Below are 17,064 nucleotides of genomic sequence, written 5' to 3'. Positions count from 1 at the left end.
TGTGATCCTGTTCATAGCTTGTCACAGAAAGGTCAACTAACAGCAATCAACCCATAGAAATTGCTGTAGGAATAGCTAATCCACTTAATATTATCTCTTTGTAGGAGGAGGAGGGTAAAAATGCAGTTACTTTCCATCCATAATCTGGACATCAACATTCTCTATCAATGTTCTTGGGAGCTAAACCAAGCAGACTCCATCCTTTATCTTAGCACCAAGTGGGACCTTCTAATATTATCTTGTCTTGGAAGCTAAATGGGATAGGGCTGGTTAGGATATGAGTAAGAGACCATCAGGATTGTAGACTACATTAGTAAGTTGGAAAACATCTTGGAAGAAGCCAGTAGCAAACCACTTCCATACTTTACCCAAGAAAGGAGCATGGTTATATTTATGTTCTCACCAGGAGCCAAGCTTTGCTCAGAGAAACTTTTAACTACTAATAAAGGAGAATATTTGTAGCTCAGGGTTGAAATGAGGGGTCCTTGGTGTTCTCTGAACTTGCTTGTTTTCTTGCAGATGCTTCATTACCTAAACTAGATAACATCTGCAAGAGAACAAGCAAGCTCAGGGAATCTTTAACTATTTTTGATATGATTAGTAATGACTGATATACCGGGCACTAGAATTGGAATCCTTTGGTTTCTGATTGTGTGCTAGTCCCTGTAGCAGGACTAAAAAAAGAGTAGTTTTCTTCTCAGCCTCTCTATAGAATCCCACAGGCTGTAGATTCTTCATGGCTGGTTAGCCACAAATTCCCTATATGCATGGATCTTTGCCTAGAGAATAACTGGTTTGCACCTTGTCTGTCGCTTCTTATTTCTACATATATTACTTTCATCTGATCTTCCACTTTTAAAGTTTGTAAGGGGCAAACCAAACTTTGTGGTCTCTTGGTGTTTTGCCTTAATTTCCCAAGCCCTTATAGATGCCTTTCCATATCTATTGTAAAAATCATAGCACTCCTTGCCTTTTTACTCCCCTTATGTTCTTCTCATAGAAGCCATGCAGGAAGAGCAATATCCATATATAATAGTTGTCTACTCTTTAAATTAATGGATCTGTAAACCTATCCCTTCCAAAGCATGAAACTACTCACATATAGGAATAATGTACATTGACTTTACATTTACACTGCTCATCTATGCCTGTTACAACTATGTTATTGAGGTATGCAGTTATACTGAGTTTCACCTAGATATTGTATACAACTAGCATGTCTAGTCTGATAAAAAGAAAGACTAGGGGTGACATGATAGCAGTGTTCCAATATCTCAGGAATTGCCACAAAGAAGAGGGAGTCAAGCGATTCTCAAAGCACCTGAGTAGGACAAGAAGCAATGGGTGGAAACTAATCAAGGAGAGAAGCACCTTAGAACTAAGGAGAAATTTCCTGACAGAACAATTAATCAGTGGAACAACTTGCCTCCAGAAGTTCTAAATGCTCCAACACTGGAAGTCTTTAAGAAGAGATTGGATAACCAGTTGTCTGAAATGGTTTACGTTTCCTGCCTAAGTAGGGGGTTGGACTAGAAGACCTTCAATGTCCCTTCCAACTCTGTTATTCTATGGTAGAGCATACTTTTTAAAAAAGATTCTTCTAGCATAATGGAGTAAATGAGAAAAATAAGAACCTGTCTTTTAGTTTGAAGGTAACAGGTAGAAAAGCACAATAAAATGAATACTATTTTATACCCAATTCCACTTTTTTGGCAATTTATATAAGGTACATCTCCTCTCCTTTAGTAGAAGCAAGTTTCTCATTCATCTGTAAATGTAATGCTTAGTCTGTGACAGTTTGAGCAAAAATAAAACTTTGCAATGATAAATCTGTTAATCATTACTATTCCCCTTGCCCAAGGAAAAGGTAAAGCTTTCCCTGTCCAGTCATGCCCGACTCCAGGGGGTGATGTTCATCTCTGTTTCTTGGCAGAAGGAGCCAGAGTTGCCCAAAGACAATTTCTATGGTCATGTGGTAACATGGCTATACATGGAATGCTGTTACCTTCCCCCCCCCAACGTGGTACCTATTTATCTACTTGCATTTGCATGCTTTCAAACTGCTAGGTGGGCTGGAGCTGGAGCAAATAATGGGAGCTGGCCCCATTGCACGAAGTTCGGGTCTCAAGCCTGGGTTGTCAGTTCTCCAATTGACAATCTCCGAATCTTTAACTGCTGAGCTATCGCTTCCCCTTCACTAAAGAATAATAATATTTAATAAACTAACTCTTGAAGTATGATTTTAATATTGTAGATGGGTTAAGGCTTTGACCCTAAATTGGGATCTGTAAGTCTTTTTTGACAAAAGTTTCTGTTTCTGTGTTTCTCACAATTTATCAGATGTTGTTTCTAAGCAGGTTTCCAACTTTGAAATTTCAAGTTTTCATGAAATTTGGCAACAATTAAATAACCATAATATTGACTAGATGCATGAGTAGCATTAGATGTTCATGAACTCTGCAAATTTTCTCATGTTTCTCTGGGAATAAATTCCATTCAGTTTAGTGAATCAGCTTCTGAGAATAGACACAAAGAGTAGCATGCCTCTTTTACAAACAAAACCATTTCCTAAGCAGCTCTCTGATGTCTTAAAAGTACATTTTTGGATGCTTTATTTCTGAACAGTAGGCAACGAAGAAGAAGACATGCAAATATAATATCTCTTGTATTTCTGAAGTAGGGAATCATTATATAGGCTTCATTTCAAAATGGAAAAATCAGGAGTGCTGGAGAGGAGCTAAATTGGCCCCAACATCCAAGCAGACTTTTTTATCCATTATTTGCACAAAAGGTGTCTGGCATTTAGAAGATGTAGTATATTCACAGTCCCACCCCAATTTCTATGCCAGTGCGGCTGTTTCAGACAGAGAAACCTTAGACACAAATGTCCAATTAGATTGGTGAATCCTGTTCTCATTGTGTTATTTGCTTCTGGTCTTCTTTGGGAAGGAAACGGCATATTTCCTGACAGCAGGCAACAAGATGTGGTATATATACCCATGCAGTCTTTAATTAGGTTGGCAAACCCAGGGACAACAGGTTGAACATCATTTGCATAATTGCAACTCTAGGAACTAATTATTTATAGGAATGATTAACCCAGGACTTTTTCTCCATTATGTCTTAGTTCTTGGAGGGTACCTGGATAAATCCCTGCAGTTTTCTTGGCAAGGTTTTTTCCCCCAGAAGTGCTGCCTCCTTCCCAGGGCTGAGAGAGATTGACTGACCCAAGGTCATCCAACTTCACACCTAAAATGAAACTAGAACTCATAGCTTCCTGTTTTCTAACCTGATGCTTTAACCACTGCATCAATTTGGTTCTCTTAAACCAGGATTATTATTTTTAAAAAACTGACCTTATTAATTTGATTGGAAGAGATGAGGAAGTAAAGCAAATGACAGTCACTTTTAGCAAAGATACAGAGTAAATTAATATGGAGATACTTTTTCTGCTCAAGCTTGCTGTGGAAGGGGAGATACAACTACATTAAATTGGTTGTGTTTGGCTACCAGGCCAAGTGACTTTCAAATGAACATGTACACCCTTGTCAGAGGAAGAGGACGTTGCTATAATTAAGGTTTCTGGCAGAAATCCAGACTCTACTGTCTGACCTGGACCAGCCTATTGACTTAGCTGGATGGGAAATAACAGGCTGAGGAAGGGTGGAAATGAGATATCAAGGCGTTACAAGGAATTGCTACATGTTTGTAAAAAATATACCAAAAAAAATTGCAAAGCCAAGAACAGTTCAGAAGAAGCCTGGGTATAAGGTAAACACAGTTTTCTGGAGGGAATTCCTGATAGCTAAATTGGTACACAATTTCCTAGAGATATAAAATATGACAGCCCTGCTATTTTTTGTTTGTTTGTTCCTGAATAAACCCCTCCCTTTCGAACAATGTTTACTATCCTGACAGGAAGTTTTAAATAATAGGATATTTTTTGTCAATAACTAATTTTCACAAATTAGATACTTTGAAGTTTTTTCATCACTGTGAACAATATAGAATACCTTTCTCCCCCAATCAAAATAAAACAGTACTTTATCCTCTTGCCCTCTTATCTAGAAATTCGTGCAGGCATTCCTAGAATACATGTCACTATTTGCTATCCTGATATTATTTTGCAATAATATGTTCTTGAAAAAATGCATGATTTGCAAAAGGAAGACGATAACGAAAGAAGGCTGTCAGGAAGGCTGGCAAAAGGAAGCTATTTGTATTAAAGGTGTGCAAAAGATTTAATTCCTTTATTTTACCACAACCTTTCCTCATCTACTTCCCTTCTCTTCCTTCTCCTATCCCTTTCTACTTTCTTCTTTCCACCTCTCCTTCCCCTTCCCTTCCCCCACTCACCTTCCTTCCTCCCTTCCTCCCTCCCTCTCTCCTACTCTTATTTCCCCTCTCTTTTCTTCCTCTCCTTTTCCCTCTCTTCTATCCCTCTCTCTCCTTTCCTCTCTTCTCTTCTCCTCTCCTATCCCTCCCTCTACTCCTCTCTCCATTACCACTCCATTGTTGTTTTCATTTTCAATTCAATACATTTTCAAAATGGTATTCGAGCAGCCCCGATTTTCTGTTTACATAATCTTCATTTCAATTTCTTTTTTATTTATTAATTACACCTATATCATCATTCATGTACATTTATATAATAACACTTTTTCCATTTACAAGCACTCTGTATATAAATGGAAGGGTAATGAAGGAAGCTTTGAGTCCTGAGAGAATAGCTTAACCATCATGCCACTTTCAGTGCACATTATTTATTTATTTATTTATTTATTTATTTATTTATTTATTTATTTATTTATTTATTTATTTATTTTTCAAATTTTTATACCGCCCTTCTCCAAAGACTCAGGGCGGTGTACAGCAGATAAAACACCAATAATCCAAAAATTTAAAATACAATATCCAGTTTAAAAGTCTAATTCAATCGCTGTAGATTAAAAATATTAATTATATTAATATAATTATATTAATAAATATTAATATTAATTTAAATCAATTAGTCCAAACACTTGCTTGATTTTTCCCCACATTGAAATAAGCTCCTTTACTCATCAAACATTCTGGTGTTTTGTTTTTTGTTGTTGTATTACAGTGGCCAACAGGAAGACATGAGGGAATAACTCTGTCGCTGTTGTGTAACCATTTTTAATTCCATGTAGATTTCCTCTGAATTTAATTGTAGTGCCAGAGGAACAGCAATAAAATCCATATAAATCAAATCAACAATATAATAAATAAATACATTAACAAGTGCAATCAACTAAAAGCAGCAAAAGCTAGACCTGGCTTTGCTAGAGATTTAGCAGTGCCACGGAGATAAAATGCAACTTGGGATATAAATATAAGGATTAAAATTCTGAATGATTAAGAACCTTGTTGTCTGTCATCCAGGCATTAAGGAGACTCCTCGATAGAAAGTCTGCTGGTAAGTAATACCTGCCTTATCTTAACAGGCAAGATTTCTCAGAGCAGGACCTCTGAGAATTTTTAGGATTGTACAGGAAGGAAGAAATATCACTTAAGCTAGTACGGCTGCAAGTCATAAGGGTTTGAATCTGTCCCAGATATTACTATAATTTGGAGCTAGTGAGTTAGATACAATCACTGTAATTATGGAGAGCTTTCTCCAACATGATTATGATGATGTGAGCTGATGGCCATTCTCCTTGTCTAGAGTATCAATACCACTTCCTTGATTCCTTGTATTTTGCTTAAGAGATTTAACAGTAACAGAGTTGGAAGGGACCTTGGATGTCATCTAGTCCAACCCCCTGCTCACGCAGGAGACCTGTATTAGGGATTCAAACCGCCGAACTGCCGACTTTTCTGATCGACGTTCTGAGCTAAGTCACAGCATTTTTGCAGGCAAGAATTGGATGATCCGAAGCTGCTGTATTAGTCGGAGAAAAGTCAGTAAATGCTGCTATCAAACAAAGCAGAATTGGACTAGTGTCCCATTTTGAATTTTCCTTAATGAGATTAGGGTCAATTCTCATGAAATGAATGTGTAATATAGATTGGTGAAAAAGGAAAACAATATGTTTTTTCACTAGCTTTGTAAGCTAATATCCTGAACTGTGAAATAATTGTTTTTCTGAACATCACCTAACCTTCTCTCTGGCTTACAAATATATTCCCTTTCTTTCAGTAGATTTACCTAATTTTAAAATTCACTATTTTGTTGAATGTGGGTTTTATGAGCAATAGTGTTATATGAATGAATGTCTCAAGGAATACAGCATTAGAGGTGTAACAGTGATTTGCAGAAACAGTGGAGAAAGATTATGAAAGTCTTTTGTTGGAATGAATATCTGAATAGTTTCAGGGTAAGCAATAGTACAATCAGACTACCATATTTCTTCCTACAAAGCACAAGCCTTTGTAAAAAAATAATAATAATGTGCTCATTGTTTCTTGAATACCTGAATTTCATTAAGTTTTAGCATCCACAGTTAATGATCTCTTCTTTTTCTCAATATGCATACATTTGCCTGTAACTATGAAAAGTTTAAGAGGTTCTAGAAGTATGAATTACAATTGCTGCAACCTACACAGACCGTGCTTGCAAATTTTCAGTAGTGTTTGTCGCTCTGTGATTTCATCAGTGGTCTCTGTTTTTATAAACTCCAGACACAATTATATGCCTAGGGGCAAGAGGTTAGAATTTTCCCTGTATAGAGAATGCTGCTTCCAAATGTGGTGGTGGGCTAGATGCTGGAAAATTTTACAGTTTCTAAATATAGATTGCATAATGAAGAGGAATACATTAAACCTTTTACTGCTTTGCTGTTGGATAGTTGCAATGCTTCTGCATCATCAGTAGATTTTCTCCAACACCTGGTCAGGAAAGCAATAGAACTAACTAGTTGGAAGAACCTCATTTAAAAGGGTTTTCCCATGGCCATCCTGTTGCCTTTGATTTAAACATGGAAATGAGTGTAAGACTTTGTAAATGTAGCTACATGGACCCACCCATCACTAGTTTGCCTGCTAGAAATGACCCTTTGCTCTTTAAAAGCAGGTTGCTAAGGCCTTTTTATTACCAAACAGCAAGGAGGAGATTGGACAGCCATAACTTTTTTCTGTAGTTACTTGGAATGGTTAATAAAAAAAATAAGTTTTTTCCTCAGGATAGTGATTTCACATTGTAGAAATCGGAGTTTTGAGATTGTCAGCTAGGAAATTTCTGAACTCTGTGTAACCCTTTCAGCTTGTTCGGAACATACCAAGGTGGCCAAGTAACAAGCAGTTCACCATATCTGAATGGTTTTATGTACTGTAGTATCTGTTTGATTACTAAGCTGATACCTGCCCGTTGAGAAAGAATTGTTCATCTGTTCAGCAGATCTCTTGATGCAAAATAGGGAAATCAATTTTAGGCTGCATCAACAGAAGGGTAATTTTACATTACAGAAAAGAATTTTTCTACTTTATTCTGCTTTGGTCAAAGCCAGCTCCAATACTGTGCCGGCTTTGGCTTTATAAGGAGTCAGAAAGATTGGAACAATTCAGAAAACAGCAACAACAAAGGATGATCGGGTATTAAAAACTATAGTGCTATGAAGTGAATGAAGGAGCTGTATAGGTTTAGCTTTGAGAAAAAATTACAGGGGGAATGCAATAGCACTTTTTAAATCTATGAAAGGATATCACACAGAAGAAGATCAAAACCAATCTTTTATAGGATAGTATTAATGAATTAAATTGACAGGAAGTTAGATTTTAGTTAAAACAAAACTTCCTAGAAGTACAAGTGGTCAAATAGTAAATCCAATTATCTAGAGAGATGATGTCTTTTCCCCTGTGTTGGATATATTCAGGTAGAAGCTGGATAATCATCTTGTCAGAGATGGTTTAATTTGCATGCGTCCAATGAGCAGGAAATTGAATTTGGCGGCTCCAAACTCTATAATGCTGCTTTGGACTTCTATGAATATTTCTGATGAATAATACCATGTATATGTATATAGTTTGTTCACCTGAGGTACTGACCATGGTGCTGTTTTTGGATACTTAGTTAATTATAGTAACAGGCACAAAGTATCGTAGAGCTGGAAGAAGAGCATATTGCAGGGGTGTCCAACCTTAGCAAGTTTAAGACTTGTGGACTTCAATTCCTGGAATTCCATAGACAGCCATGCTAGGAGTAAAAATCCACAAGTTTTATAGTTGCCATGGCTGGATACCCCTGGCATACAGGCTGAAAAACCCTAACCCCAATCTTCTGTTTCATGCAGTAATCCAAAGTAAAGCAAAGCAGAATATCTGCTTGTAAAATGCTGATCCATGGAATTAAGCGAAGTGAAATAAAATTAATAAAGAGTTGCTACTGGATGAGAAAAAAAAATTCAATTTTATACCAGATTAGTGTATTGTGGCAGAGCAGCCTTTTCCAATGTGATGCTGTCATAAATGTTTAAAGAGCTTCCTTGATTCTTAATTCTCAATTGTAGCAAATGGTTTTGCTGGTGGGGAATTTTGGGACTCGTGGTCTTGACATAGTTAGACAACATTAGTTTGGGAAAGATTGAGCATATAAGCTAATGTTTGTGTAACACTTAATATAAAAAAAAACCCCTAAAAGTTCTCGGAAGTGAGATCTTGATCTGTTTTCCCTGGAAATGTACACAGCCACTGCTTGCTGGTTGTTCTGATTTACAGAATAATAGAATAACAGAGTTGGAAGGGACCTTGGAGATCTTCTAGTCCAAACCCCTGCTCTGGCAGAAAACTCTATACCATTTCAGACAAATGGTTGTCCAATTTCTTCTTGAAAACCTCCAGTTTTGGAGCACTCACAAGGCGTTCTACCTGTCAGAAAATTTCTCTTTAGTTCTAGGTTCTGATTAATTTCCATCCATTGCTTCTTGTTCTGCCTTCAGTGCTTTGGAGAATAGGTTGACCCCCTCCGCCTCTTCTTTGTGGCAGCCCCTTAGATATTGGAACACTGCTATTTGAATGTCATGTCTTTCTCTTCAACTCTATTTTTATGCTTTTACATAATAACAACAAAGACATAGTAATTTGCTTCTCTGGGTCTGTTTCAAAGTGGATGATCTCGCATGAAATCTTGTGCATTCATAAGAAGTGGGCTTAATAGTCACTGTTAATCCTAGGGATCCCAACTTCCCCTTTGGGCAAAAAGTAAGTTAAATTTCTAGATCCTCAGAATTTAGCCCCCCTTTCTTTATTTTTCTTACGCTAGTCAATTTTCACTAACATGAAAAGGAAACATAAAATAGATTAAGAAGAAGCATCAGGAACCAAACAATGATGTTTCAATATCATTGTCTTTTTTAAGGGTCAGGGTGGCATATTTGGACTTTGCTGAGTGCAGCTTATTCGATGTTGTAACTTAGTTCTACAGCTACCATTGGAAAAGGTAATGTTTCTAGGGCACATGCTTGGTCTTCACAAGGGCACAAGGCAGCCTTGTTCAGGCAAATAAACAACACTGTGTGTCTTAGGGCTGATTAAAGTGAATCAGTTACAGCAGCCTGCTGGACAAAACTCAGCTGTTGATATAGCACTGAGTGGTTCTGTTCACCTGCCACCTTGTTCCCTTCTGCTCCAAGCAGCCAGTATTTTGAAAGACAGCTTTAATTATTTACACTCAAAATGTAGTTTATTCTGCAGATTAAATGAAAAGGATGAAATGCTTGGGGGTGGAAGGAATAACACAAATAAACTGCAAGCTGCTGGACAACTAGTCCCTTAAAAGGACAAAATATGCAGGATCATGTGGACTGCACAGATCCTTCCTTTCAGACTCCTGGCAGGAGACTTCCTGTTTGGATGTAGGACTCACAGTCTGTGCAGTGTGCTAAGATCTAAGCATTTTCTCCTCCTTGGCTTTCTGTAGGCAATTCAGACTCCTCATTCAAGAAACCTTTCAAGCACAGAGTTGCTCTCAGAATGTAAATTGGAAAAGATATATTAGATGGCTATGCTGTCATCCAGCCTGCAAGTATCGGCCCTTGGACTTATGTAAAGCCATAGGTCTATTCAGAATTGCTGCAGGATATTGATTAACTGGTGGCTAGTTGACCCAACAATGTGTATTGATTAACTGGTGGCTAGTTAACCCACTGACGTGATGGCTTAGTGGCTAAGATGCTGAGCTTGTTGATCAGAAAGGTCGGCAGTTCAGCAGTTCGAATCCCTAGCGCCGCGTAACGGAGTGAGCTCCTGTTGTCTCAGCTTCTGCCAACCTAGCAGTTCGAAAGCATGTAAAAATGCAAGTAGAAAAATAGGGACCACCTTTGGTAAGAAGGTAACAGTGTTCTGTGTGCCTTTGGCATTTAGTCATGCCGGCCACATGACGTCTTCGGACAACACTTGCTCTTCAGCTTTGAAACGGAGATGAGCACCGCCCCCTAGAGTCGGGAACAACTTGCACGTATGTGCGAGGGGAACCTTTACCTTTACTTAGTTAACCCAACATCTTGCTGTTAACTAAGCATGATAGACTATGATTAGCTAGGCATTAATTTATTTGACTCATTCATGAATTACAGGAGAAGAAGGTTTGATCTACATATCTGTGGCCCTTATTTTAGGCATGGAAAGCAATGCCAACTACAATTAGCTGTTTCTGTCCATATTTTACCAAAATTAAATTCTGGTAAACCACTGAAAAAGCAGTGATTTTCATTGACAAATAATCTTTGTGTCTTGCTATTCAGCTTGACAGCTGGGCCCCAGCATTAAACTGTTAGCTTTTAAATCTATATAACATTGCTGGTTTTTTAAATATGTCCACCAGCTTGTTTCAACTGTTCCTAGTTAAGTTTCTTTACCGCATAGGGGTGCATGCCATGCAAAACAAAATATTTTTGAGTTTAATTGAAATCAGAAGCTCAAGTTTCCAGACTTTTGGAACTGTGACTAAGGGGCTATATAATGGACTAAACCAGGGGTCTGCAAACTTGGCTCTTTTAAGACTTGTGGACTTCAACTCCCAGAGTTCCTCAGCCAGCAAAGCTGGACCCCTGGACTAAACCATTGCTTATTGTTGCCAGGATTTTACTCATTGGTCATCACTCAAAAGATCCTCAATAGTTGTATTTTTTCCCTATCCTAGCTCTTTTGCAGGACCAGGTAGTCTTACAAATATGTTTAATTCATAAATATTGTTTTCTGGTCTATTCACAGTTTTACTTTTTGGACTTAAGTTTAAGTAGTTTATTTAATACAGTTTAAAGAATGGCCACCTCCAAATAACTCTGGGCAGCTTACATTAAAAAAAGAGAATAAGAACAACAAAAAAGAAACAGATCATAAGTGTACAGAAGGGAAACCGTATATAAGAATAAAAAACCCTAAAGGGTTCAACCACCACCCCTTATTGTTTCTTGACTATTCTCGGAGAATAGTCAAGAAACAATAAGAAATAAACAGTCCCACAGATAGCTAGGCTCTATGCCATTAAGGTCTGTATAGATGATAATCAGCATTTTCAATGGCACACAGAAGTCAACTAGTAGCCACTGCAGCTAATGGAGCAGTAGCATCACATGGATAAAATGTGTCATGAGCATCACTGCCTAACCACCAATATGGACTAGCTGTCCCTTTTGAGTGGTTTTCAATGGCATCCCCATATGGAGTACATTGCAGTAGTCTTATTTCTGAGTGACTGGGTGACTACTGTATATCATGAGAGGATATGAAGGAACAGACATAACTGGTGCACTAGATGAATCTGTGTAAAGGCCCTCTTGGTCACAATTGCTTCTTGCTCTTAGGAAGGAATTATAAATCCAAGACAACACTCTTGAATGTGCAATCCCATTCAAGGCTAATTTTGGAAAATCCCTAGAGCTGGAAGCTCCAAATATCCACATCCATATATTCTTGTCAGGAATGAGCCTGAATCTGTTCTTCCCCATGCAGGCCCACACAGTCTCTACATATTGGGACAAAATCCTAATAGTATTGCTTAGTTGGACCATGAAAGAGATGTGCAATGGATATTATCAGCATACTGATTATAGCTCACTCCAAACCAGCAAATAGCCTCACCCAGCAGTTTTATATAGCTGTTAAGCAAAATAGACTGCTGAGTTTGAGGCAGGCCACAAATGAGGGGCCAACAGATTCAGTCTCTTCCCCCATCAACACCAACTGAGACCAAAGGAAGGAGGAGAACCTTCTGTATCATACCTTTAATCATCTCGACCAGTTCAGAAGGCACTAGGAAGGATGCACCATCTCCCATCAGGCTCTGTCAGAGATCACTGAGAAGTATGATCAAAGCAATCTAGACCTGTTCCAGTCCGGTTTCCGGCCCGGTCATAGCACAGAGACAGCTTTGGTCGCGTTGGTAGATGACCTCTGGAGGGCCAAGGATAGGGGTTGTTCCTCTGCCCTGGTCCTATTAGATCTCTCAGCGGCGTTCGATACCATCGACCATGGTATCTTGCTGCACCAGTTGGGGGGTTTAGGAGTGGGAGGCACCGTTTATCGGTGGTTCTCCTCCTATCTCTCCGACCGGTTGCAGACGGTGTTGACAGGAGGGCAGAGATCGACCGCGAGGCGCCTCACTTGTGGGGTGCCGCAGGGGTCGATTCTCTCGCCTCTCCTGTTCAACATCTACATGAAGCCGTTGGGTGAGGTCATCAGTGGTTTCGGGGTGAGTTACCATCTGTACGCTGATGATACGCAGCTGTACTTTTCCACCCCGGATCACCCCAACGAAGCTGTCGAAGTGCTGTCCCGGTGTCTGGAAGCCGTACGGGTCTGGATGGGGAGAAACAGACTCAAGCTCAATCCCTCCAAGACGGAGTGGCTGTGGATGCCGGCACCCCGGTACAGCCAGCTGCAGCCGCAGCTGGCTGTCGGGGGCGAGTTATTGGCCCCAATGGAAAGGGTGCGCAACTTGGGCGTCTTCCTGGATGGGCGGCTGTCGTTTGACGATCATTTGGCGGCCGTCTCCAGGAGGGCTTTTTACCAGGTACGCTTGGTCCACCAGTTGCGCCCCTTCCTTGACCGGGATGCCTTATGCACGGTCACTCACGCTCTTGTCACTTCCCGTTTGGATTATTGCAATGCTCTCTACATGGGGCTGCTCTTGAAGTGCACCCGGAGACTGCAGCTAGTCCAGACTGCAGCTGCGCGGGTTATAGTGGGAGCAACTCGTTGCTCCCATGTAACACCAATCCTGCGCGGCTTGCACTGGCTTCCTGTAGTCTTTCGGGTGCGCTTTAAGATCCTGGTCACCACCTTCAAAGCGCTCCATGGCTTAGGGCCCGGGTACTTACGGGACCGCCTGCTGTTACCTTAATAATAATAATAATAATAATATTTTAATTTGTATACCGCCCTTCTCCCGAAGGACTCAGGGCGGTGAACAGGCAGATAAAATATAAATACACACAATAATTTAAAACAACCCTTAAAAAACTGATTTAAATGCCCAAAACGTTAAAAACATACTCCCCTATAAAATAACACAATTTTAAAAACCCATCTAATAAAAATAAAAATCAGGCTAGTCCAGCCATATGAAATAAATAAGTTTTAAGTTCGCGGCGAAAGGTCTTAAGGTCAGGTAATTGTCGGAGTCCGAGGGGAAGTTCGTTCCACAGGGCGGGACCCCCCACAGAGAAGCCCCCCCCCCGGGGGCCCGCCAGTCGACACTGTTTGGCTGACGGCACCCTGAGGAGTCCCTCTCTGTGGGAGCGTACCGGACGATGGGAGATAGAAGCCGGCAGTAGACGGTCCCGTAGATAGCCCGGTCCTAAGCCATGGAGCGCTTTAAAGGTGGTAACCAATACCTTGAAGCGCACCGGAAAACAACAGGTAGCCAGTGCAGTCTGCGCAGGATAGGTGTTATGTGGGGCTCGAGGCGCTCCCTCAATAACCAGCGCAGCCGCATTCTGAACTAGCTGAAGTCTCCGGTGCTCTTCAAGGGAGCCCCATGTAGAGAGCATTGCAGTAGTCAGGCGAGAGGTAACAAGGGCATGGTGACTGTGCATAAGGCATCCCGGTCCAGGAAGGGCGCAACTGGCGGATCAGGCGAACCTGATAAAATGCTCTCCTGGAGACGGTCGCCAAATGGTCTTCAAAGGACAACCGCCATCCAGGAGCACGCCCAAGTTGCGTACCTTCTCCATCGGGGCCAATGATTCACCCCGACAGACAGCCGCATCTGCAGCTGACTGTACCGAGGTGCCGGCATCCACAGCCACTCCGTCTTGGAGGATTAAGTTTGAGCCTGTTCCTCCCCATCCAGACCCGTCGGCTTCCAGACACGGGACAACACTTGACAGCTTCACTGGGGTGGCCGGGGTGGAAAAGTACAGCTGGGTGTCATCAGCGTACAGTTGGTATCTCACCCCAAAGCCACTGATGATCTCACCCAGCGGCTTCATATAGATGTTGAACAGGAGGGTGAGAGAATCGACCCTGTGGCACCCACACATGAGGCACCTTGGGTCGATCTCTGCCCCCTGTCAACACCGTCTGCGTCCGATCAGAGAGGTAGGAGGAGAACCACCGATAAACGGTGCCTCCCACTCCCAACCCCTCCAACCGGCGCAGCAGGATACCATGGTCGATGGTATCAAAAGCCGCTGAGAGGTCTAATAGGACCAGGGCAGAGGAGTAACCCCTATCCCTGGCCCTCCAGAGATCATCCACCAGCGCGACCAAAGCTGTCTCCGTACTGTATCCGGGCCGGAAGCCGGACTGGAACGGGTCTAGATAGACAGCTTCATCCAGGTACTGGGGTAGCTGACATGCCACCACACTCTCTACAACCTTCGCCGTAAAGCGAAGATTGGAGACTGGCCGGTAGTTCCCTAAAACAGCTGGGTCCAGGGAAGGCTTCTTGAGGAGGGGTCTCACCACAGCCTCTTTCAAGGCCGCGGGAAAGACCCCCTCCCGCAGAGAAGCATTTGTAATCCCCTGGAGCCAGCCTCGTGTCACCTCCTGAGTAGCCAGTACTAACCAGGAGGGGCACGGATCCAGTAAACATGTGGTGGCGTTCAGCCTGCCCAGCAACCTGTCCATGTCCTCGGGAGTCACAGGATCAAAGTCATCCCAAACCACCTTATGCCTCCCACCGACCCGTACGCTCACATAGAGAGGGTCTTCTCAGGGTGCCGTCCGCCAAACAATGCCGGCTGGCGGCCCCCAGGGGCAGGGCCTTCTCTGTGGGAGCTCCTACGCTCTGGAACGAACTTCCCCCTGGATTACGTCAAGTGCCTGATCTTCGGACCTTTCGCCGTGAGCTGAAAACATATTTATTTATTCAAGCGGGACTGGCCTAATATTTTTAAATTTTAATTGGGGTTTTATCATTTTAGGGTTTGAAATTTTAAATTTTTAATTTTTAATACTGGCCATTTTTTCTAATTTGCTCTGTTTTAAATTGTTGTTTTAATTGTATATTTTTATATTTCTTATCTTTTGGCTGTACACCACCCTGAGTCCCTTGGGAGAAGGGCGGTATAAAAATTTAATAAAACTAAACTAAACTAACTAAACTATCTCTCTACTGTGCCCACTCAGGAAATGGATCCAGAGAATCCATTTCTTCCAGGATCCTTTAAAGGCTGCTGCCTAACCACCTTCCCACAAAGGGAAAGCTGGAAACCAAATGATAATTTGTCCAGAATTGTTGGTTCATCTGTGGCTTCTTGAGGGGTACACCATTGCTTCTTTAAGATCAAAGAAATACTCCCTCTCTTAAAGAAGCTGATACGACCACACTGACTTAACCATAGGTCATCTGCTAGATGTTTTTAACCACCCAGGAGAAATTTGAATCTAATAAGCAGATGACCAAGCTCACGGTCTGAAGAACCCTACCCACTTCGCCAAGAGTCTTAGAATCAAACTTGATCCAGGTAACCTCACAACAGGCTATGTTCCAGGAACAGGAAACTAGATCTGTCCAGTTGGAGTCCAACACTAAGTAGATCAGAGCAATTTTTTTTGCCAAATAATGAGGATATTCTTCATATTGGCCCTGTAGATATTTCTGTGGCACTTGCCCAACAAAGAACAAGTCAGCCTAAACAGGGACATCAAGTAGCCATTAGTAAATGTAATAAGGGTTTTGAAATAATATTTTTCTACTCTTATCAGCATAACATAATCCCAGATGTGGTGTCTTTTTTGTGTTTGATTGGACTCCGTCTTCTTCCAAAGATGTTCCGGGCATCTCTTCTGCAGTATATTATATTGCTTCTGGGTACTTCTTGGCTAGATCATATATTTTTTCTAACTTGTATCCAGTTCTGGCACATACAGTGTATAGTTATTTTTCTGTCCCAAATGAATGAAACTGTTTTGGGTTAAACAAACAAAGAAACAAAACCAGAATTGATTCACAGGGCTAAAAGCTGCTTAGTTTACTGTCTTATATTTTCCACTAAGATACCCCAGAGAAAGTCTTGCAAGACAGTGATTATTAGTCATTTTATTATTTAACATTGCATGCACCTCCTTCAACCTCATTTTTTTTTCAAAAGCTTTCTTAGATACTGTAGTTATCTCAAAGTAATCCATTCATGGACCTTCATTTGGAGTCCTTATAATGTTTCTTTTCCTTTCTCTGCAGATCATGACTGTTAGATAGCATCCCATATCACAATGACTATGGCTCCCCGAAAACGGAGTCGTCATGCTTTGGGGTTTCTTTGCTGCTTTGGGCGGAGTGATCTGCCTGAAATCAACCTCAAGGACAATAACCCTCTGCAGTTCTTGGAGTTTTCAGTGCCAATCCCACCAGCCGAAGAACTGAATGCAAGGTTCTCTGAGCTTGTGGTAAGTATATTTAATTTTCTGGGAGGAAATGTCGCAAATTTTATCTTGAGAATCTCTGTGTTGAAACCTGTTCGTTTAATAACTTTGAGTTAAAACTTGAAAGAAATTCCAACTTTCAACACACTCTGGGTATGTCTTGGCAGAAGAGTATGGAAATTGAATGGCATTAGACGTAAAGGTACATACAAGTGTCACAGGCCAAGTCACCTTTGTAAAGATAGGAGTGACCATCATCCAAACCTAATTTAGTATAACATATGATATTGTTATATCATT

At 41.0% G+C, this 17,064-nt stretch overlaps 1 protein-coding gene across 6 annotated transcripts in view; it reads left to right on the top strand.

The window, feature by feature from the left end:
* The window catches only part of DAAM2 (dishevelled associated activator of morphogenesis 2), a 265,206-nt gene that overhangs the window by 82,847 nt on the left and 165,295 nt on the right, over window positions 1–17,064 (top strand). For all 6 annotated transcript variants that reach the window (XM_058166227.1, XM_058166137.1, XM_058166318.1 and 3 more), the window contains exon 2: window positions 16,583–16,788. In XM_058166227.1, coding sequence (XP_058022210.1) covers window positions 16,615–16,788 — 174 coding nt within the window. In that variant the 5' untranslated portion in view covers window positions 16,583–16,614. The remainder of the gene's footprint in view (window positions 1–16,582; window positions 16,789–17,064) is intronic.

Source organism: Ahaetulla prasina, chromosome 1, assembly GCF_028640845.1.
Source record: "Ahaetulla prasina isolate Xishuangbanna chromosome 1, ASM2864084v1, whole genome shotgun sequence".
NCBI classification, from domain to species: Eukaryota; Metazoa; Chordata; class Lepidosauria; order Squamata; family Colubridae; genus Ahaetulla; species Ahaetulla prasina.
This window is presented reverse-complemented; position numbering and strand designations above follow the sequence as displayed.